A 23404-nucleotide genomic window follows, 5' to 3' on the forward strand; every position below is an offset into this window, starting at 1 on the left:
TGAAAATTTAAGCATCTGTTTTTATTCAAGACTAACAAGTTTGTTATGCATAGGCATAACACAACAGTAATTCATCTGTCTGGTGCCCTTGTAGTTTTTGCTTTGTCAGATTTAACTTGTTTCCGTACATGAGGATGAGTATCAGTTAATACATAAAAAATTCTAAACCAGACACATAACTAAACAATTACATATACAGATATAAGTACAAACTTCAAGTGACTGACAAATTATAAACTGTGATTAATTTCCAGTCTGGACTGGGAGTTAGCATAATGCAGCTTGGCAATATACCTTATCATAGTCAGTATTCATTATCTTATATATTTATTAAAGGAAATGTTAATCTCGCTAAAGTTTTAGGAAGAATAATACTTTACTGTACTGCACTGTTCTATCTATGAGGCAGTTGTCATGGTTAATCATGTCCCATCACCTACAGTGCTAGTGTAAATTGCGTTCTCACTCTCTAAATACCTATTTAATCCAGTAAATTCCACAGATTCAATAACGCAGAATGAAGATTTTTAAATTATGACATTTATTGATTGTAGCACTGATTGTTTCAATTACATTGAAATAGGATTATTCTATCCCCTAGCACAGGGATGAATTTAATTTAAAAAGTCGACCATATGTTGGAAATGCTGTACATAGCCTGCTAAACTTTTCTAGTTATAATGCAGTACTCAATTTACTTTAGCTTATCTGTACATCCTGTAAATAGTCAACTGAAAATTGTATATGTCATAAACTAAAAATACACATAGGTCTTAACATAAACCTAAAACATCTCACATTGAGATTTGTGCAGTAAAAGTGTGTAGTAGAAGCAACCAAGATTTTAGATTTCTATGTTTTTCTTGTTCCAGATTAATGCAAACATCGTCTCATTAGTGTGACAACCTTGTGAAGAGTTCGGCAATGGCTGTGGATTTTGTCTCATATCGTTTAACACTGGTCATCAAAAACCTGATCAACTAGCATTGCAGGTTGCACAGCCTCACCTTCATCAATTTCTGGACTTACTGGACCAGGTGTCTATAGTGTGTGTCCATTGTGCACCGGTCTAAATAAATGTGGGTGATATTCTTGCTCATACAGTATGTGCACAAAGATCATTACAGTGCTCCCTGTGAATTAATTCTGGTTACAGATTGTGACCAGGGTTCTATATTCTCAATTTCGTAGACTGCATCACACTATGTGCACACTATACTGACAACTTTAATGCTTGTATCATGAGTTGGTGAAAAATTCATGATTACACAATGCTATTCAAATCAGTTTCTAAATTAGCTTAAGAATTGTTAGAGCTTGAAAGTTTTTAAGCTCTGTATTATGAAAATCCAACAGCAATAATTCCTATCTTCTCAGAAAAACATTTCATTCTTATTGATCTAAGTGATTCATTTTACCTTCATATTAAGTTTTGATTACAGTGACTCAGTTGGTTTTGTGTTTACATTCTCATGTAATCAGTTATCAACAGAACTGACTGGTAAGTTTTGAAGAAAGTAAAACAAAACTTGCAAAACCAACTCAGTCTCTCTGAGCTTTCCAGAGGATACTTCATAAGGTCCCATTTTCACTTTAAATTAACTCAAAGAAAATCCTTCACCAGCAAATATACATTTTGTACACAACACAAGGTGGTTCTCAATCGAGATAAACAATATTGCTGATTGGGTCCTGTCCAGCATTACGTTAACTGTAAAAAAGAAAGGAATCAAAATGTACACAATGTGTAACAAATGCACATCACAGACCTTAAAGGAAAATATATTTAATATGCTGTTTTAATTAAAAATAGACAGTTATAATGTTCATATCTAACATATCTTCAGTCAAAATATGTAAAATTTTCCTATGTGACAATTGTGCCTTAATACTTACCAAAGTTAGGTTTTCTAGCAAGACACTGCCATCTGCAAACAGACCATTGAGACAATTATTCAATTTCTGTATACACACAATGTCTACACCCATCAAAGGTTTTCAGAGTAAAAAAAAAAAGTGTCTACTGTAAATAATGCTTTACAAAGGGAGTTACATTGTGACCCACAAAAGAAAAATCACACTCTTCTCCTGAAAACCATTTAAAAAAATATTACACAATATTGCAATTCATTTTAGGTCTTATAAGAGCAGAGAGCTTTGTCCTAACTGCTCTTAAATAATTTTTAATCAACTATTGCCTTAATTGATCTGAACTACTTCTATGGTCATAGTTTTTAGCCATTAAATTTAGAATTTAAACACTTATGACAGTGCCTTTCACAACCACAGAGAATATTACTTTCCTCAGAAATGGAAAACAAAATTATCCTTACATTTTCCAGCCATGTTTCTGCAAATGAGTCTATGAGCACTGCTCACATCAATGATATCCAGATTCTCTCCAGGGAGAATGGGCAGGTCACAGCTATCAGGAAATTCCTGTACAATTATGTAATTCACCACTGCTTGCCCTTGTACCTCAATGGGCTTGGTGTACTGAAACAATATGAAAATAAGCAGCCTTCGTCACATCCACAACTGTCTCCTTATCACACCTGTACATTAAGTGTTATAGTCTGTCTTTCTAGGGAACCAGAAACTAGAACATTCATGTTATAGAATATATAAAGGAACAGGTAAAGGTTTATTCCATTAAAAAAAAAAGAGAATCTGAAGAAGGTCCACAGCCGAAACATTTTTTCTTTTCAGCACGGAATAAATCTTTACCTGTTCCTTTGCAGCCTGCGCATGCTAAAGCAGCTAAATACTAGAATATCCAAATCTGTATTAGAGTAAGTAATAAGTAAAACTTATTGAATTCCAAATGTACTTCAAAACTATTGGAACATAAAAAATATAAAATGTTGCGACTAATATAAAGTGACAAAAATATTGCAATTAAACAAGATTTACAGAGATAAGAACAATTTTGTTTACTTGTTTTACGTATCCATTGTGACTTCTAAACCAACTCTTGGCAGTTTGTTCTCACTTACTTTTGAGACTATGTAAAAACTGTTTAGGTATGGAAACAGTTTCTACGGTAAAAGGCAAATACCTTGCGTTGTGCAGCATACTCAACACATTTCATGTCCAAAGTTGGAGAAAGCAAAAGATGGAGTGCCAAAGAGAAGTAAATGGAGAAACAGTGACCATATAACTCACCTGAAACTTTTTCCTGAACTCCTTCTCTTCCTTTGTAATTTTCTTTCCGTTTTTTTTTCCCTTGTCTCGAATAGCATTCTTGGATTTGGATCCCCTCTCCTCACTAGTTACACTGTGGATAGCAGGAACATCTTCAAAGTGTTGTGGAAGATGGCTTCATATTACTTTAAGACAGTGGTTCTCAAACTGTGGTACGCATACCACTCCTGGTACGCGGAGCGCCGCCAGCTGGTACGCCATATGACCCTGGAACTTTGTTGTATGCGCTGAAAAATTGGGACGGGTTTTCATATTTTCTATTTTAAGACGTGTCAAATACGCAGCCTACGTACTACGATACAGTGCACGCTAATACTTGAGTGGACACAGAACTACAATGTAATTCTATACCATTCTATAGGAATGCGTACTGCGAACGAAAGCGGCCAATTGTATTTAAAAAACTTATCTCCAGCAAATAGAGAGGTAGGAGAATGTGCGTGATGCCAATGTTGTAAACACAGGAATGCATAGAAATGCGTGCTACAGTAAGAATGCTGGTAATCTTGTGAGCACAGGAAAGCATGACAGATAACAGAAAAATATTTAAGAACTGTTCTAAGTTAATTTGAGAAAAATACACCGAACGTCTCTGTTTCGCTCCCATGTGCATGAAATAAACATTCCTTTTAACTTCTGAGACAGAATCCTGAAACAGAAACAGGGGAAAATGCAAGCTTGCAGATTGCTAAAGCAGGTAAGCCCCACACTATTTTTGAAGAACCTAATTTACCGTGGGTAAAAAAGATGACACAAATTATGTGTGGAGAAAAAGCTGCTAAACAGCTCGACCTGCTGTCATAGAATTATTAAAATGGCGGATGATATCAAAAGTAAGCCGATAGAGCGCGTTAAGATGAGCAGATGTTTTTCACTGCAATTAGATGAGTCTGTAGTCGATTTGCCCAATTTGCTCGTTTACGTTAGATATGAGTTTGAGGGTACGTCCCATGAGGACTTTCCATTCTGTAAGCTGCTACCAACGGGAACTACAGTAGAGCACATATTTCAGCTTCTGAATGAATTTATCAAAGAGAATGTCATCGGCCGGATAAAATGCGTCAGAGTTTGTATTCTCATGTTGGTCATTGAGAATTTCTGGGGTTCCTATGAGAAGATGACTTGTAGGTGGTACTTGGATGCTTTGGTTTGATCAGGGGTGGTACTTGGTCCAAAAAGTTTGAGAACCACTGCTTTAAGAATTGGCTGAATGAGATTCTGATGAATTAGCAACTAAATACAAAATGCGTTATATGGGCTAAAAGTCTCCTTCCTTTGTAACCATTCTATGTTGTTATAAGAAAACTTAAAGACTCTCTGAATGATCTTTGCAGCCCTTTATCTTTTCCACTCACTTACATAAGTATAAATGAGCAAATGAAGGTGTAGTATTTTACTGCAATCTTTCTCAATGAGAAGATACCCCCAACACAAACAAAATGCATTTCATATGAAATATTTCATGGTGATTATTATAGTCTTTGCATTTCATAAAGATTGCCTATGCATTATTAAAATACAGTATGAGAAGCTTTATATTGCAGGAACAACAATAATGTAGTGTGTAACATACCTCTGAGCAGCTGTAGGCAGATCAAGATAAGGATTCATGACTTGAAAGAAAAAAACTAAATTAGCATTTAAAGTTTTAAAATCTAGAAAAAAAAATTGTAAAAGAAAAAGTATTTGTCACTTCCAATTTTGATTCTTACCTTTTAGTTTTTTGGTTCTTTGGGGACAAACATAAAAAAGAAATACGTTACAAATATATATAAATTACAATTTATTTTTATGTACTCAGCATAGTACAAAAGAACACAGAATTAGGTTTTCCAACCCTGGACCTGGAGAGCCACAGTCCAGTAGATTTTATAGGTCATCATAAAATCATCTATTTCTAAGGACTTGGAATAATCTCACAGTGACCAAATGAGAAGGTGAATTGTTAAACTAAGTAATTTAGAGATAAGGTAGAATCAGAATCTGGGTACTCTTCAGCAAATATTTAATAAATCAATCAATAAATGGCTGGCGCATTTTAGAACCACGTGACCAGTAAGATTAAATGGAGTAAGGCTGTCCAGTACACAACTGTAGTCTAGAGCAATGAAAGGGGTGTAAAACGCATAACGTTTCCTCACAAAAACATCCAGGCAAAACTTAAATCAATATTTTATCTGTTGTAAAAGTCTTGTAATTTAGATCTCTAAGTCCCAACCAAGGAGGCTTCGAGACTGTAGATTTACAAATAACGTATATTGCAAACAATTATGAGAGACAACAGTCAATTTAAAAATCTAATTTATCCTATATTAATTAAAAAATAAATGCCAACAAAGTTCTGATCTGAAGTATTTCAAATATGAAATATTTATTACATTCAAATATGCTGCTAAAGAGGAACTGCTAAAGAGGACCTCAAGATATACAGTATACAGCTCACTTAGATTTAAATCACTAATCGTAGAATAGTTTAATTTTAAAGCACAAAAGCCTGGGGAGTAGGGTTTGTGCTAATGCTTGGATATCTTTTTACTAGATTTGATTTGGAGAACGTTTTATTTAACAACAGACATTTGTAGGGAGGTAAATTATTTTGTTACATCAAAGACTCTACCTTTCCATTCCACATGCACTATTCAGTTTCTTCTCCTTCAGCTTTGCCTGATTTTGGACAATTTCAATGGGTTCATAAGCTGGATTTTGGTCTCTGAAGGAAAAGCATGAGTGAGAGAGGGAAATAATCATCTACGCATGCACTGGGAAGATCACAGAAGACAAAAACATCTCCTGAAGTCATTCCAGACACTAGAAAAAATACACAAAATCCAGAACTCTGACTATTAAACCTTGTAAAAGTTAACCGTGATTGATGCATAGTTTTAACATGATTGTGCTTTTGAAAATAATGTTAAAGAGAAGTCTGTTTTGTTTTTTGTTCCAACAGTACACATAAATAAGTTTACTTACTGGGAGAGTTTTTCCTCCATGGGAAGCAAAACAGCTGTCAAGAAAAACAAATTTCAGTAACTGCTGATGTCGGACACTTGTCATTTAATTTTTACTGCATTCAGTTTAAATGCTATAAGGCAGTTCATCAGTTATACTTAAGATCTCTGGACATATTGTTTTGATAAAATTATGCAAAGGAGCAAAATATTAACAGTTAATTACACTAATGACAAGCTGGTAACACAATCAGCAGTAAGAGAACAGACTATTTCACTTACTTGATTGTTTTTCTCGTCTTGATAGACATGACAGGGAGAAAGAGTATAAAAAGGTTAGTGTATTCAACACAAGTATATTCTTGTATGATGAGAAAAGACATTCAAATCATTTAGCCTCATGCATTTCTGGAACCTACTGTATGACATGGCTAGGATCAAACAGTAAAAGATTATTATGAAGGTTTGGGAGGAAATACCAGCGAAAAACGCAGAATGTCAGCAACGTTCTCATGACTTCACTTCCTTAGGTATTTCACCTCTCACTGAGCACACATTCTTTTCAAGAGAACATGCTTTCCTGCTTTCCCAAGCTTATTATGAGTTTTACGGATTAGGCTGATAGTTTTTAAAGTTACTCAGTATTTCACACGTTTAAATACTTACACAACTCTAGATATTAGGTTCATTTTGCCAACTTAATTTGATAACATTTTCACATATAGATAACATTATGTAAACGCTTTATAAACACAAAATGAATTGTCCTGTTGATTTGGATTTTAAGTGAATTTTGACAGACATCTATATTGGTTTCACAGTTCTACACTGGCTTTGTCCTGGACCTCTACAAGCCGACACCACCACATGCTCTAATGACCAGCTAGAGCACTTTCTGCATCACTTTACCAACTTCCACCCGTCCCTATCCCACGTCCGTATAAACCTATCAATTAACCATCCCTGATTCTCTACTTCGGTCTATTACAAACCCAAGATTCACACAGCTATCTTCTGTACAGTTCATTTCACCCCAAACACACAAAAATCTCTCCCCTTTTCACAGTTCCTTTTCAGAGAGGATATACCACCCGTGTTATTGACAGGGCCCTCACCCGAGCCAAAAACAGCCCTCAGACTATCAACTCGATCAGGAACTCCCAGCCTAACAACCTTTGGTGCTTCCCTACCATCCTAACACACTCTCTATACCCAGGACCGTTAACAATCCTATCCGACAGGATGATCCCTCCACTGGGGCCGTCTTTCCTGACCGCCCCATCATCTCATATCGCTGACCACCCAATCTGTGTAACCTTCTTGTTCACAGCTCCCTTGACAGCCCTCAGCAATCATCCACACCAGGCACTTTCCTCTGCAACAGAGATCACGGTATCACCTGCAAGTAAATATCTGACACCACACCACATTCATTCAAGGCCCCTCAGGCCAATTCCGGATCACCGAGATGTACCTCCGTGATCCGTGTACCTCCAGCAATCTTATTTACTGTTTTTCTTGCAGTAAATAGCTAGCCATCTACATTGGGGAAACAGGAAAGAGACTCAGAGACCGCTTCAGAGAACATGTTAGGGCTGTGAAAATTAAAGATTTCTCCTCGCCCATAGTTTCTCATTTCACCTCTGACAGCCATGATCACACTGATCTCACCCTCTGCATTCTCAAAATAGGGTTTCTTAACTCCTATAGCAGAAAGATATCGGAAACTAAAATTATCCTGCAACTTGGTTCACACCTCCCCCTTCTCTCAATAATAGACTTGTTTTCTTCTAATTCTCTCTATTCATTTACAGGTTTCGTTTCACACCTCTCCTCACCTTGCACCACTTGATTGGCCACTCTGCCTCTTTCCTGCTCCCGCCTCCTTCTCTCTCCTGGCTTTTATTTTCCCATTCTATATAATCTTTGCTGACTGCCCTATCATTCTTACCTCCAAAGAAGGCTCCACAGCCGAAACGTGTTTTCTTTCTTCTCTTTTCAGCATGGAGTAAACCTATTACTTGTTCCTTTGCAGTATATGCATGTTGATGCAGCTACCCACCTGAACTACTAACATAGTATTTGATTTAGTTAGTGGATTGTTCTTCACAATCTAAAAAAAACCCATTGCTTTTTCAGGACAGTACTACAAAGATATGAGGACTTAGTTGTCAAAAACAAGCAAATATTTTGAAGACCAGACCCATTTAGAATGTATTTCTAAGAAGATATGTGGCATCCATTCAGGCAAAAAGGAACTTACATTTCAGGAATCACATCCCTGTTTTCTTCCTGCTGCTCCTTTGTCTCTACACGGCTTTGAAAAAAAGTGGCAAGTTTCTGAAGTGCTTCATTTTGCATCCTGAAAAGTGCAAGCACAGATATTAAGTTAGAATGAATTAAGAATTGATAATCAATATAATTGATAATTAAAATGTTGAAACTATTAAACTAATATAAACCTGTTAATAAAAATTAAAAAGCATTGATCTTTCTTTATAGGTACTGTATATACTAATTCTAGAAATTGTTTCATGATCTTAAAATGATATTTTAATGGGGAATCAGATTTTGTTATGATTTGTCATAAACATGTTTTAATTCTAGAAATGATAATCAATTACACTCACTGGTAATGGCTGTCTTCTTGAGCAGCTTCACCATCTGTACAATCAGCACTCACAGGTCTACTATCTGTCACAATAAATAATACAATCTTAATATTACTACAGAATTTTTAAATTTTTAAGTATTTAATTTTGATACAAGACTAGAAACCCTGCATGTTTTTAGAAAAGTCTCTTTATAATGCATAAACTGCAGCAACAAAGTTATCATCAAAGAAAACACTAACATTGTAACGTCTCATATTTTAGCCATAACCTTTTCCTAAAGGGGAATCATCTGTAGCTCAAAAGCACAAGAACTCATACTCACTTGCTTCTGGATCCGAGGGTGTAGGAAGATGCACTCTAGAAACAAGCAAAGATAATCGAGTAGATATTTGCTTATCGATGTATATATACACGTACGTTGTGTTTTCTCTCTTCTCCTTTCACCACGGAATAAACCTATTACTTGTTCCTTTATATACATGCATGTCACCTGTCAAAATTAGCAACCTGATGAGGATTAATGAGCAATGGCTGTGCCTTATATGGCAGCTAAACTATGTGTTTATTCTAATACATACACAAAACATCAGTGCTGTACATCTTATTTACATGTAGACACCTGGATATGATACTGCACTGAATATCATAAGAAGCTTATCACTATTCATGTATGATTTTAGAATAATAAATACAGATTTTTGATATTGATTAAATGTTTGTAGTGCCTTTTTGATTAATTGGTCAAATGTAATATGTTTGATCATCTTTGTTGTATAAGCACTTAAGTGATAGACTTAAGTAATTAAAGTCCTAACTAGTAGAAATTAAGAATTTAAAATTTGAACCAATTTGCCCTACATATCAAGAGAATAACACCTTCAGTATGTGTGGTGCAGATGTGGAAAACACCACAAAAAAGCATAAATCATATTATATGACAATATTTCTTGCGTTCTTTCAGCTGCAAGTTGCTAGTTTGTACTTACTCGGGAGGTAGGATAAGTTCATCATCGCAGGACCATTCTTCACTGTCATCTGTGACTGAAGATAAAAACACACTGCATGAGCTCAGTTAGCATAAAGCCATATAAGCAAAAACCTGAATAGCCCCTTATTGGTTAACGTGAAAAGGATTCACTTTGGAACAAATTTGTGCTTTCTGCAGTATAATCCACTGTTCATAAATTAAAGAAATAGGACCACTTACAACTGCCAGTAGAAACTGGATAAAGGGCAGAAGACCTGCAAAATAACAATTACAGTTAGACTGCAGAAAATCATTGTACCTATAAATATGTATGCTAACTATGGAAACAGCACTAAGGCTATGGGAAATATGTACACAACAAGCACAAAAATATACACAACAAACATGCGAGTCTGAGCAATAACTGGTTGAACAAGTTAAAAAACATACAAAACACTATTACATAACATCATGTACATAAACACATTACTGTATTAGTTGTTGCAAGATGGTACAGGCAGTTGACATCAATGTAAAGTAATATAATGAGGCATTAGGCCAATTCATGCAGCCGGTATACCCTATATGTTCTGCGGCACAGAATCTCCCAGTGTATGGAATTCTATTAGAGGCCATTCTTCCAAGAAAAAGTCAGTCAAGTCATGCCTGGTTGAGGTGGAAAATACTCAGTGTATCATTCCAGAATATTCCATAAATGCTCAAGTTTGTTCAGTTCACCCAAACCATGGCAGGAAAATGTGCCTACAACATTATGGAACTCTTTATTATTGTAATTAAGCAGTAAAGGCTGCAGAGCCACACCCGTATCACATTTCTCCACTGCTTGATAGTCCATTGTCTGTGCTCTTTGCAAAAATGGACTTTCAAACGTGCACTGCCAGGTATGATGAGTGGTTTGTGCTTGCAATCCAACTAAGGTATTCTGCTCTGTGCAGTTACCAGTGGGCCACTTTTCATTAACAGGCTGCTTGCACACCACTTTGCAATTTTCAGTCAAAAGATCTAACGTGTTTTGTTTACACTTTGAATTAATGCACTGGTGTCATGATCCTTGATTATGCACTTGTGCTCAACAGTTGCCCTTTGCTGAAGATGTCTTTCCCTCTGACTTCCATGCCGACACCATAGGCACTGTTGCTCATGAAAGATCTGAGAAATGTGCTGCCAAATGGACCCAATAATCACTCTACTCACAACAATGCTAGCCATATTTATCAGCAATCATCACCCTAAGCATGGTGGGATTTAGCCAGGTGTTTCTTTTTTAGTCCACTACCTGTAATTCTCGTAATAATTACTGTGGCATCTCCTCAGTGCAAGTAGGACCTGCATATTATCACTCATTAGGTTATTAATTGCAAAATCCATCAAGAGGTGTGTAATAGGTCAAACCTATCCATCTAACCTCCCATTTAATACTTTTTTATAATAATGTGATGGTTTTGAATCCTTGAAAAAAATGTTAGGAAGACCACTGAAATTTTCAAAACACTAGACTTTCAAGAGATACATTTTATTAAGTATATTTAATATATATATTAATATTATATATTTTATTAAGTATATATAACCTGTAAACATTTTATTAAGTATATTTAAATCAGATTTATTTTGAAATCTTAAATATGCTCCTGAACCGCAATGCATTGTTCAAAAACAAAACCATAATTCACATTTCTTGGACTACATTCTTAATATCAGAATTCTTCAGGCTGCAAACTGAAATCAGAAACAATCTGTATTAAAACCCAGTGTTATTATATGAGTATATTGCCAGGAAAGGAACCTACAGTATGTACACATTCACAATAACTGAAAAAAATGCTAGATTTTTTAAAACGTTACATCTACTTTTCATAATGATCACTTGAAATCAAAACAGCAAGTTGTTCTACTACAAATTAAAAAAATTTGAACTGCAAGTATGCTGTGTGATGAATAGGCTGAGTACAAATGACTGGTTTCTAATGATACCATCGGAATATTATCATAAATATATTATCACTGTTATGTTAAATACTCTCCCCAGAGAGACAAATTAACTGAGGTGGGGACCTGGGTGGTGTCTGAACCTTGGGAATCAGAATGTATTAAATAACCAATATATTAGCATATGCATTCAGATAGTAAAAGTTCTAGGAGTACTTCTTAATCTTGCCTATGGCAATGAGAGTCTCATAAGCAAAATAGTTACACATCAGAGTGGAAAAACATGCCCTCAAGCCCTGCAACACTCTCATATGTCTTGTTCTAATTTCAGCATATTCAAATGGATTTTATGTGCTTCATTAAAAAATGAAGAATTTCAGCAATACCTGCTTCCCACGCTATAGGAATCCTCATCATTGGAGCTGTGTCTCACAGCCTGTGAGGTCTTCTTCCCAAGCTCAAGTATTTCCTTTATATCCAACTCCAGATCCTTCACCAAGACGTAGCCATCTGTTATCATATTCAGAAATGCAAGTGTTGACAGGAAAACTTCTCTAAAATTATAATTACTTATTCAAGGTACTTTAATCCCAACCTAAAATTAATTGCAAAATTGTGTGAATTGGATTCAAGAATTTTGAACAAAGTAAATAAACATGTCTAAATGAAATGCTTCAATTAATTTCTTCCTTAATATTTTCACCTTAGATTTTAAAGTGTGAAACAATTGAATCTTTTCCTGTAAAACACAATAAGCTTTAACTCACAATTTGGACAGTAAAGAAAAAAAAGGCATGGTCCTTAGTTGCAGCAGAATTTTACAGCATCTTGATTTCAAATTGGGTGACATCACTTCTGTAACTGGCTGAGAGCATTACACCTGTTACATTTGCATGTAAAATGGATTTCATACTTTAATCCATCATTTTATAAAACTTTTTAAGGCAGAATCAGGGTTGGATATGCAGCATCTACCGATCTAACTCAGTATTTCGTAACTAAGCCCTGCACATCCAGAAGCACTGCTGAGACTCACAGTTTGAGTCACAGTCCCTTGCCAGCCACTTTCCCTGCGGGCAGTTGGTGGTACGGATGATGCTCACAGTCTCCCCAACCTTCACTTGTAGGTCGTTCCTCCAGCTTTTACTTGCTGCTATCACCCGTGCATGGTACAAAGGCTCTTCTAAACCAGTAATCTACAAACAGAATGAAGCAGTTTCACATTTCTGTCAGGTTCATAAGCACACAATCCCCCTCAAAGCAAATGGAGAATTCAAGATGCTTTAAATAAAATGTACAAAATTAATAAAATAATGAGGAATGCCATCTTCAATGACAAAGTTTGCTCTGCAGTCCCTATGTTTTAACTTACATTAAACTTCTTTTTTATTTCATTTTCTCTCCTTTCCTTTTCTCTTTGCTCCTTTCTTTCCTTCTCAATCCTCTGACGTTCCCTCTTCTTTTGTTCCTTGTCACTTTGACTATCAGAACTCTCGGATCGATCCCTGCAAAGGAAAAAATAAAAACATACCTGTGAGGGGAGGGTCATCAGCATAAACAAAGCCCTCACCTTAAAACACTGCTTGGAAAATATTTTTGAAAGAGTCTTAAAAAACGACATCTCTCAAATTGGATAGAGCCTTTCTTTCACCTTGCTTTCATCATTCCACCTGAACTCTAAATTACTTTTCATGTAATTTTACTTAAATCAAGAAATCTGGCATCCTGAAGGCCCTTAGCAGTTAAAAGAAATCTCAAGGTACTTGAAAAATATTTTGTTCTCTACAATGCATTCTAAGTGTGCCTGGATGACTTTAAACAAAATCCACCTTTTATTTAGTACTATCCTTCAGTATCAAATTCAGTAAGATACAAAGTTTTATTTAAATAACCCTAATATTGATTTTGTATTTCTTTTATTTACATCTAACACTGACTCAGGTTCAATTTTCCTTATGCTCGTACAGCAGGAAAGTATTAAGATCTACCGTGAATTTACAAACCACATGTTTTTCCTTGCTTCTTCATTCTGAAAAACATGGTAAGACAGAGCTACTAAATATCATATTAAATCTTACAGCCCAAGTAATACAGACAAATATAAAGCAATTCTTTTAGAAAGATCATTTACTTTTTGAATGTAATGCAGATTTCTACATGTACAGTAGAACCTAGATTATTACAATTAATATGTATGTCTGCATTTATGTAATATATAATTTATTCAAACCTACAGTAAAACTTGAAAGCAGGTCAATAACTAAGTCTTCATTGCAAACTTCCTTACGAAAAATAGAAAAAAACCTTCATATTTATTGCTACCTGATTTATATATGCTTTTTTAACGTAGTGGGATCTACAAATAAGTTTTAGTGATCACTGATCTGGTGCTGATTAAATGGTGATTTACCACACAATAATACCTGGCATGCAGTAAAAAATTTAATGAGGTCAGCAGTTGGTTTGCATTTTAGAAACACGCTCTGCGCAGAACATTTCTTGTTTTAGACTCTCAGAACACAAGAATCTTAAGATGGATGACTGATGAGATAAACTTGCATTTCTTATAAAATCACACATGCTGTTGATTGCATCAATCCTGACAATAGAGTTAATTAATCAGAATAACTTTTATCTTACCTTTTGTTGGCTTCCAGAATCCAGGTCTGCTAAAAACATAAAAATAAATGAAGATTTAAAACTTTTTTCTCAACACTAATGGAAGAAACTAGCTTATTTGGTTGAATCTAGATTATTATTCAGACCAGTGTTATTATAAGGTTCACCTGTTTTATAAACAGTGTATAAGAGTAAAAGATCAGGTTATATGATTATATTATATGAGTAGGGAGGTGAATCATTTTAACGGTAGAGAGATTAATTGACTCAAACCTTTTTCAAATGTATGAAAAGTTGGTTTCTGTTTAAGGATTCTGTCATTTTCACAACACTAAAAATGAGATCTTAGTGGACTGTGATCATTAGTCATCTTCTTGTAACTATACTACAATGCCATAGATAACTTTTATTTTGGAATTTTTGCATTCTCCGATAGCAAGAGATATTTACATAATATGCTTCTTTTATAGCAAATTGGTAATAATAATCCCCTACTTGTATGGACTCCTTGATCCTTCTGTGCACTTGCAGATGGTGGAAATCCTCTCAGTTCAATGTCATCATATACATTATCAAATGGGTTGCAAAGGACTCTGCAAAGATTTTATCAGCAAGAAAAAAACAGTAAAACCAAAAAGAAGAAAAATCACAGCTCAGCTTTAGACTGAGCCATTTTTTGTACTGGCCTGGTGAGTCATACCTGAAAAACAGCAGTGATAACTAAGCATTTAAAGGAGTGTTGCAGTCCTGTAGGGTTTTTAGGTATCTTTACACTTGAATCAAGGAAACAATGCTCAATTAGTTCCATACAGAAAATGAGTGGTTTGATTAATTCTTCAAGAATGTGGATAAAATGGAATGCAGAAGACCCTGCTACCCCCATTTTCTAGAGCTACCCACTCCTGGAGCTCAGACAGATGGGAACATCTGGGGGAAAATTAGCTCATGCTGGATCATCCACCATGTCTAGCCCCATTAATACACTCTAGTTCAATACCTTTGGTATAGTTTCTATGTGAGATTTTGAGATCATAAGAATTTAAGGTATCCTTTCAGGATTAGATCCAACACTATGCCACTGTGAGTTATGGGCCTGACTACACCACAAACAGGAGAGAGTATTTCCAGTGTAAACTACATACTGTACCTCGTTTGCTAATTGTGTTATGCTGCCTATTTAAATTCTACATTTCAATAGCAATGGATAAATTCCCACATCCACGTGAAAGCAATATATTTATTGATAAAATGATAAAGTCTGACGGGCTGGCCATTTGACCAAGTATGAGGTTACCTCTCATTTGGGTCATTCGTGTCTCCAGCAGATGTTTTTGTCAATTCTAGAACCTCAGGTTCTAGGAACAAAATGGGAAAAAACTCAGTCTGTACACATAATTAAAACTAAGAGATTTAGCACAATAAACCTTAAGTATCAGAACTTAATTTACTCATGCATCAGGGTGGACAATCCAATATTTACAGGTATCATTATTTATGATTTAGGACTCAGCTGTTTTAAAGAACCAAGCAGGCACAGTAACTGGCTTTGACATAACTAAGACTGAATGGTAACTAAAAGATCCTTTGATTTATGAGAGCTACTAGCAACACCTGCTAAAGACACTCCCTAAACAAAATTCAGTATTGCATAACAGGACTCATGAATCATGTTGCCAATGATGTCTGGCCCTAAAAGTGACATTAGGTCAGTGCATAGTATTAATTACTTTTACTAGGAGACCTACACCTAGATACCTGAACAGGCATTTTACAATAAGTGTGTCCAGACTGAGTCCACAAGAGCTCCAGTCCTGCAAGGCTACTTCCCAGTATGTTTTAGTATGTCTATGGTAAAGAACCTTGGAAAATTGTTACTTGGCATTAAAATGAAATGAATGAAAAAAAAAGTAAAAATTGATGCTCCCCAGGACTTCATTGGACATACTGTACCTCCTCTAACATTACTTGAGCTAAAGATTGTTTCAGTATGGAAAGTAGTAAATAACTAATTAATTTATATGATGAACAGAAACCTTTAAAAACTGTAAAAATTACAATTAGTTAATTCACAGGTCATTTTGATTTGTTACTTCTGCTCTGGCACTATAATGTTGTGATTAGTTTTAATTCATTAAATGAATTTGTATTGTACTACAATATGACTATTGCAAGAATTGTATCTTCCTGTATGCAGTAAAATAGAAATTTAATGAATAAAAAGGTATAGCAGGCAAACATAAGGGAAGGGTCCTGTGGAACTCCAATGCGGAAATGTGAATGAACAAAAACATGATGGTTTAAGAAAGTACAAAGCCTTTAGAATGTGAACTCCGTCATGTCTCTTGGCATTCATGTAGATTAAAAATAAGCAATAATTGTTTTAGTATTACCATTCTGTCTCTGGGTGTATTGCATCCCAGTCTGTAATGGCTTGAGGTCCACAATCTCAGGCCTGGGGGGCTTCTCTGGGGCTTTGCCCAGTGACCACATATCTGGAAGAGGTCGTCTCAGAGGAGGCTTTTCAGCTTCCAAATATGATGGAAAAAGACCTGCTCTGATTTCTCTGTCACCTGGAAAATAATCAACACCAATGTGATCATGCACCTCAGAGACGCCCTGGAAGGAGTGCAAACTTTGCATTCTTAAGAAAATAGCTGTAGGAATTGCCACCTATATACAGTATATCACTACCTATGCCAAAAACTATCCTTTTATACAAGTTGCATTTTAAAATTATTTTCTTGTCTATCTCTGGTGAAGAAATGTTATTTATGAAATTTGCATAAGTATTCAAATTCTCAAGAACTCCCCCCCCTCCCCCATCTAAAAAATGTGACCAGAGAGCTTTCTTGAGAATGGCAGACATTTCAGATAACACAAGCAAAGTGGAATGAACCAAATACTCTAAATACCAAGTCATAGCTAAAAGAAGATTGCGCTATTCATTTTCAGTGCTGCTGGATGTTATTTTGGCATCTGTTTTATCACTATCAACTGTTTCTATTTTACCTAAATATTTCAAAACATCTTTTCAGCAATTGTCTAGGAATTTAATCAACTCAAGAGAATTCAAGACAGTACCTAAATCTAACTACTGTCAATATTTTATAATTCATACCATACAGTAACAAAAGAAAGCATAGAGTCAATTGAGCTGCTTCAATTAAGTGCAAATCTCTATACAGTTCTAACATTTATCATGTTTTCATTTAACTATTAAGATAAATAATAGTCTGGGAAGAACCCTAAGGGTGTTTTCACCTGAATTACCCTGGGGGAAATCTTTGTCTCCATGTGAAGACTTACTGTAAGGTGAGCTGTCAGCCTGAGAGCATGGAACAGACAGTACAAGAGGAAATGCCCCTGTTACAACAGCCTGGTGCTTCTTGGGTTGAATCAAGGCCTCCTCTGGGATAGGATCTTCAGACATCAAATAATCTACAGCAGGAAGCTCAGGACGACTTGTGCTCAGGCCATGGAGCAGATCAGCTGTTCCCCAAGACGCATCTTTTGGTTTGATTGGTGATGACATTGGAAACAATTGCTTCTTTGTTTTTGGAAAAGCATGTCCCTGGGGCACAGTTCCATTTACTTTGGATTTGTTCTCTGGTATTACACTGGCTGGCAGACAAAGAGTTGCACTGTCATTTCTCTGCAGCTGGGAGAAACCACTCTTATCTGCCCTTTGAGGTTCATGCCCAGATGCCTGGGAGCTTGCAGGTTCTTCCACTGCTGCAAAAGAAACCACTGACATGTCAGTCTTAGATGTTTCAGTGTCAGACTCCAGATCTTCCTTTGATGACTTGCCACTGACTTGAGGTTGGTTTCCCTGTTTAGCCACTGTAGGTAGTAGAACCCGAGTAAGTTCCTCCATCAAGGTTGGAGGGACTGAAAGGGAACTCTGCTTTGAATAATCACAAGAGTCACAATTCAACTTTTCTGGTTTGCCTGGCAGTGGATGTGTAGTTTCAAATGAATTCAATTGAGCCATGCCAGGCTTCACAGACCTCTGCACATTATTTTGTCTTAAGGCATCACTTACTGTTAATCCCTCATACCTCTTGGCTTTGTTGTCTGGTGTACCCATTTTAATGTTAGGGTCTCTTGCCACAGGAGTCTCTTTGCTTTGCAGCCAGCTCTGAAGTGTGATGCTGGGTTTTGGAGGGAGTGAGAGTGGTGTTTTTGCAACATTTTCCTTTCCTTCTCTGGCCACTATCCCTGTGTGTAGGCATGAAACTCGATTCTCAGGCAGTGGTATCACCTTCGGTTTCTCAGCAATTGCAGGTTTGTTGCTCTTCCCATTCCTCAAAAAGGCTGGACTGTGCTGCAGCATGGCACGTACACCTTTAATGTCTCTTCCTTCCTCCTAAGGTAATTGGAGAGATTTATGGTCAATTTAAAACTCAACATCATTTCTGTCTTCATTCGGCTTAACTAATTAAAACACAATCAATAAATTATGAATATAGATAAACCTTTCAGAAATCTGGAAGATCAATTACAAAAGTAGACTACTCACAAAAATAAAGCTATTTGTCAGGCATTCACATCGTGCAATTAACCTGTGAAAAATGTTATGTAAAATGATTAGAACGTTTTAAAGAAGTATTTCGGATACATATGTAAGTATTCCTTTAGCTACTTGGATAAGCACGTTCTGGTGGAGTACTCTCGATCTGAGCTAAAACTTAAGATAACAAACTGTAAAATACCTCAAAAGATATAAAAGAAAATTAGATGGAACTCTCATTACAAGAAGAAACTCCGGTTACAACAGCCTGGTTGCCTATTTATTATTCACAACTAAAACATTTAAAATGTTTTTAATATTCACATCCTTCAGTCATTATAAAATGTAACATTTTACGCAAATAAGGGAAGTCAAAACGGTGTGATCTTTACTATCAGCGATAATTAAAAATTAATAGCGAGATACAACTTTTAGAAAAACGAACATTCGCAGCTATTTACTTATGGATAACGCAGAAAAGAAATGAGGCTCTGCTATCCTCCTATATTTCTTTAGTTGTATTACGGTGAATTGCGTAATTCTACCCCAAACGTAAAAATTAAAACAAGTGCCTCACCTGTTCCATTCTGAATATCGTCTCCTGTATTATCGAAGAAAGTGATATAATCTGTTTTTCCAATAGCGAAAGAAATACCTTCAAATATCGAAATCCAGGCGTTTAACGTTGCAAGACAAGAAAATATGGTTAGATTCTTCTGGAGCTGGACTTAAGATACAATTCAAACAAGAGGGGGAAAAAGCACGAAACTGCGTGCGCGTTCGCTTAAAGCTCACCTGTGTGGGTGATTAGAATAAGGGAATGATTGCGTGCGCGTTCTGGTCACATTTGTCGCATACCAATCCTGGGAATCATCAAGGCAATGAAATAAGTATCCACGTCTCTGTCGCAGAGTCGGTTTATCCTGTTAAACAAGTGGTGAGCTGTGAACTGCAATGACCTAAAGAGCCTAACTTCAGTGGGTGTTTTAATTATTCAAGAATGCAGAAGATCCTGTTGTATGCTCTGAAAAGCACAAACTGTAGCGGTACCAAACGTTCTAGTTAATCATGCATGCCAAATAAACTGTATTTGTAAATTCTGCTTGCGGACTGGCATTCTGTATAATGTCTAGCAGGGTATTGCAGTTTCAACAACAGTTTCATTAATTGCTTCTGTGCATTTCGTATTTGCAAACGGTAAAACACTAAAACATGGCCTAAATCTTTCTTGCCCATAAAGCTTTCAATTCGAAGTCAGTCACAGTATATTTACCATTGATTTTTTTTCTTTTTATGTATTGGTAAAACATTTGTATTTATTATAGGATTTCACTTAAGTTGCATCTTTTAATTTCATAAACCTAGTATATAAATCAGCTTGTATCATTAAAGCTTAATCCCTAGTTGTGACTCCTCTCATTATCTTTGAATCATCTAAAGGCTTATTCCATGCTAAAAAGAAAAGAAACACGATATTTTGGCTGTGGAGCCTTCTTCAAGTGTCAACAAATCACATTGTGATGAAACACAAACATCACGTTTCTTTTCTTCACTTTTCAGCATGTAATAAACCTTTACTTGTTCCTTTGCAGCTTATGAATGCTGATGCATACCCACCTGAGAGTCTTTGAATCGTATATCTTTGTAGTATCATTTTCTCAATATTCCCCTTAATGTGCTAGATCCTGTAACCTGTACTGATGAGAACTTCAAATCCTTATGTATAGAGCACTATAACACTGCTAGACAACAATTCTGCATTGGAGGCAGTGGTCTATGTTATTAATGATTAAATATATTAATAATATTCTCTTTAAAACTGGATCAGCCCATCTGTAAATGTATTCTTTTGGTTTTGATCTTTACTATCAAATGGACAGTTCTTTCTTGTGCTTGGTATTTCAGTATAAAACCTTGAAATATTACTTGTGGTGTTCTTTAAAGTTCCATTCTTGGTCCAATTGTATTTGTCAAGTTATCTGTTAACATTGCATAAACTCTCAATGCTATGATGATGGTACACAACTGGTCACTACATATTCAGATTTATTAGGCTAAATCACTGATTTAAGGTTTGAGTCACATATTGAAAAAATACTTATAATTATCCTTTTGTCATTTAGAAATATTGTAAACATCAGTTAATGCTTATGACTTCCTGATAATGAGAGAAGAGTTCATGAGTCCGTAGGTTTGGACTGCTGTAATGCTCCGTGTGCAGGCATCACTAGTCAAATTAAATTAAAGTGTTTGTGTGCCATGTAATTTATTTATGCCATAAACACTGTATAATCTCAGCTTGCAAACTGTGTCATGGGCCATTTCAGAAAGAAGAAGCTTTCTGCTAATGAATGGATGCTTTTTAGTGTTTACCTTGATGATACCTAGGGTATATACACAATCAAGATTCAGTAATATTCATTTTTGGTGTCTCTGATATTTTGTTTATTTGTTACATCAATTGACCTTGACTGTAAGAGCAGGTACTTTCATTTACTTAGAAGCTTCCCTTTTGTTTTATTACACTAAAGACGCAATGCATGCAGTACTAACTTTTAACCAACAGATGGCGATAAGAATTCACACTGCATTACATACAGAATTCTATTTAGGGAAATCATTTTTTTAAGCTCAGTTAAAAAATTAAATACAGATAATATTATTTGGAAAAATAATTTCATCCTCTCTAGGAAATTCTTATAAATGAATTAAATTCATGATATACTGTATAAACCAAGAGTTTAACTGATGTTTTAGTAATGAGTTTTTCACCCTGGAGTTACGCTTTAAATATTGTCATTCTGACCAAATAGAGTTCTGTGCCACTCTAGTCTTATCTGTAGATAGGGTTTTTGGACAAAGATAAAATGCAAGGAAGAGTTAGCTACAAGTAGCCACTTGAGGATCTTACAATGATCTACAATACATTATGCGAATAACAAATATGAGGTGTATGTGAGAAGTGCATAACCCAAATCAGTTACCTACAGGAGAATAATAGTCATGCTACTAGTAATGTCACTGCATGTGTAGTCTCTGGGAAGCATTTTTTTAAACAAATGGGTACTTTTATTGTAGCTATATGCTGAAAATGCATCCTCTTGTTGCTTTGATTCTGTGCCAGGTTTGTTTGATAAACTTAAGTGTGTTGAATATTTTTAAAGGTAAAAACACCAAATCAATATACCTTTTTAGCACAATTATCATCCTTCACTTTAGAGAAAAGCGGTTTAAAAATGTGTTTAAGCATTACTGTGGACAACATGGTTTTCTTTCTACATTTTACATTTCACCTACAGTATAACGCCAACAGCAATTCTAGTTTTTTTATTACAACAATAGGACACACTCATTACAGTACTTGACCATAGCTGACTATACTCCAGATTCAATATATTTTCTAAAGATAATAAAACCTACAGCATTATGCTGACCTGATGAGAAGGCAATAAGGGAATCTGTGTCAGTAAGGTCTCTGCAATAAAGAGGCTTGATCTAGGCAATATCATGCTGAGAGTAATTAAATCACTAGCTGTGACTTTATTTTAAGACAAGGTCAACAGAGTGTACATATTTGATTCAGTTTAGTGTATTTTTTTATTTTAAAACTACTCACTCCCTCTTTTAGCTATGTTTCAGTCTCAGGACATCATGTATAAAAGCTTGCATTTATTGATGTTTGTGAATACATTTCACATCCTATTTTTATTACTTCTGTGCTCGCTTTGTATGTGGTGCAGCCTATGATCATCTTCTTTAGGTGCTGTTTAAATAGGGTTTAAAATGTCTTTAGTGACTTCTGAAGATGCTGGAAGATGTGTCCCATTTGTACAGATTTTGATAAAAAAAAAGAAAAAGGTCTACCAGTTAAGCGCGATGGACATGGGATGAGCTTGGTTTATTCAAGGGCTCATTCACAGATTTCATCCTGTTTGAGGAATATAAAGAAGAAAGAACTGGGCCTGAGGTGCTTGAAATTGGATTGACTGTAGTCATTCAGGTATAGAACCTTTCTTTTAATGTCAAATTGCCCTCTTTCATTTGTATCAGCCCCTCTGCGTACCTGCTTCAGTAGTCCCCAGTAAACATATGACTTTATTTTTTTGTAAAAGATATAAAATAGATTTTGTCTCCTTCTTTTTCCCTTACTACCACTACATCAGTTACAGTCTGTATATAAGCCTATAGTGAAACTGCTAGGTGCTTTAAAGTGAGTCTGCTTTTTAAGACCAACTGAATAACCACTGGCTTTCAGCAAAATTGTGTCCTTTAAAACTAGATGACTAAAACTAACTAACTTTTCATTTGTAGTAGTAAAGGATCCAGTGTGTTTCACTGTGATAGTGCTTGCAGATTCTATCAGCTCTAAATCAATATACTCTTTCTACAATATGTAGAGATTTGTTAAAGTCTGTAATACTTCTGCACTTAAATGGTATGGATATATTAGTTTTGTATAGCAAGCAATTCTGGAAATCTTCAATCTAAAATCAATAATGTCTTACAAGGTCAAATAAAATTCCTTTAATTTCTTTAGCTCTTTTAACCTGTATCCACGTATCTCTAAATAGACATTTTTCCCATGTGCATG

The 23404-nt window shown here is 35.5% G+C and overlaps 1 protein-coding gene across 5 annotated transcripts; it reads right to left on the reverse strand.

Moving 5' to 3' along the window:
• On the reverse strand, positions 1 to 19792 carry fyb2 (FYN binding protein 2). 5 transcript variants are annotated; one of them, XM_015355783.2, is made up of 25 exons: positions 19609 to 19792; positions 19391 to 19468; positions 17610 to 18669; positions 16694 to 16873; positions 15598 to 15658; positions 14799 to 14896; positions 14325 to 14353; positions 13673 to 13713; positions 13057 to 13189; positions 12721 to 12880; positions 12071 to 12194; positions 9975 to 10009; positions 9754 to 9808; positions 9090 to 9124; positions 8783 to 8846; positions 8416 to 8514; positions 6435 to 6451; positions 6175 to 6208; positions 5822 to 5914; positions 4917 to 4933; positions 4778 to 4817; positions 3166 to 3277; positions 2334 to 2496; positions 1897 to 1928; positions 1 to 1711 (listed from the first exon to the last, which is right to left on the reverse strand). In XM_015355783.2, exons 2-25 carry the CDS (start codon positions 19397 to 19399, stop codon positions 1703 to 1705), a joined length of 2700 nt encoding a protein of 899 aa, XP_015211269.1. In that variant the 5' UTR covers positions 19400 to 19468; positions 19609 to 19792; the 3' UTR covers positions 1 to 1702. The 5 variants fall into 5 exon arrangements, with proteins under 5 accessions (XP_015211269.1, XP_015211272.1, XP_015211270.1 ...); XM_015355786.2 differs by lacking the exon at positions 19609 to 19792 and having other exon boundaries at positions 13688 to 13713; positions 14325 to 14350; positions 19391 to 19601; XM_015355784.2 differs by lacking the exon at positions 19609 to 19792 and having other exon boundaries at positions 14325 to 14350; positions 19391 to 19601.
• Between the last annotated feature and the right edge of the window lie 3612 nt (positions 19793 to 23404).

This window comes from Lepisosteus oculatus, chromosome 9, assembly GCF_040954835.1.
Source record: "Lepisosteus oculatus isolate fLepOcu1 chromosome 9, fLepOcu1.hap2, whole genome shotgun sequence".
Taxonomy (NCBI): Eukaryota; Metazoa; Chordata; class Actinopteri; order Semionotiformes; family Lepisosteidae; genus Lepisosteus; species Lepisosteus oculatus.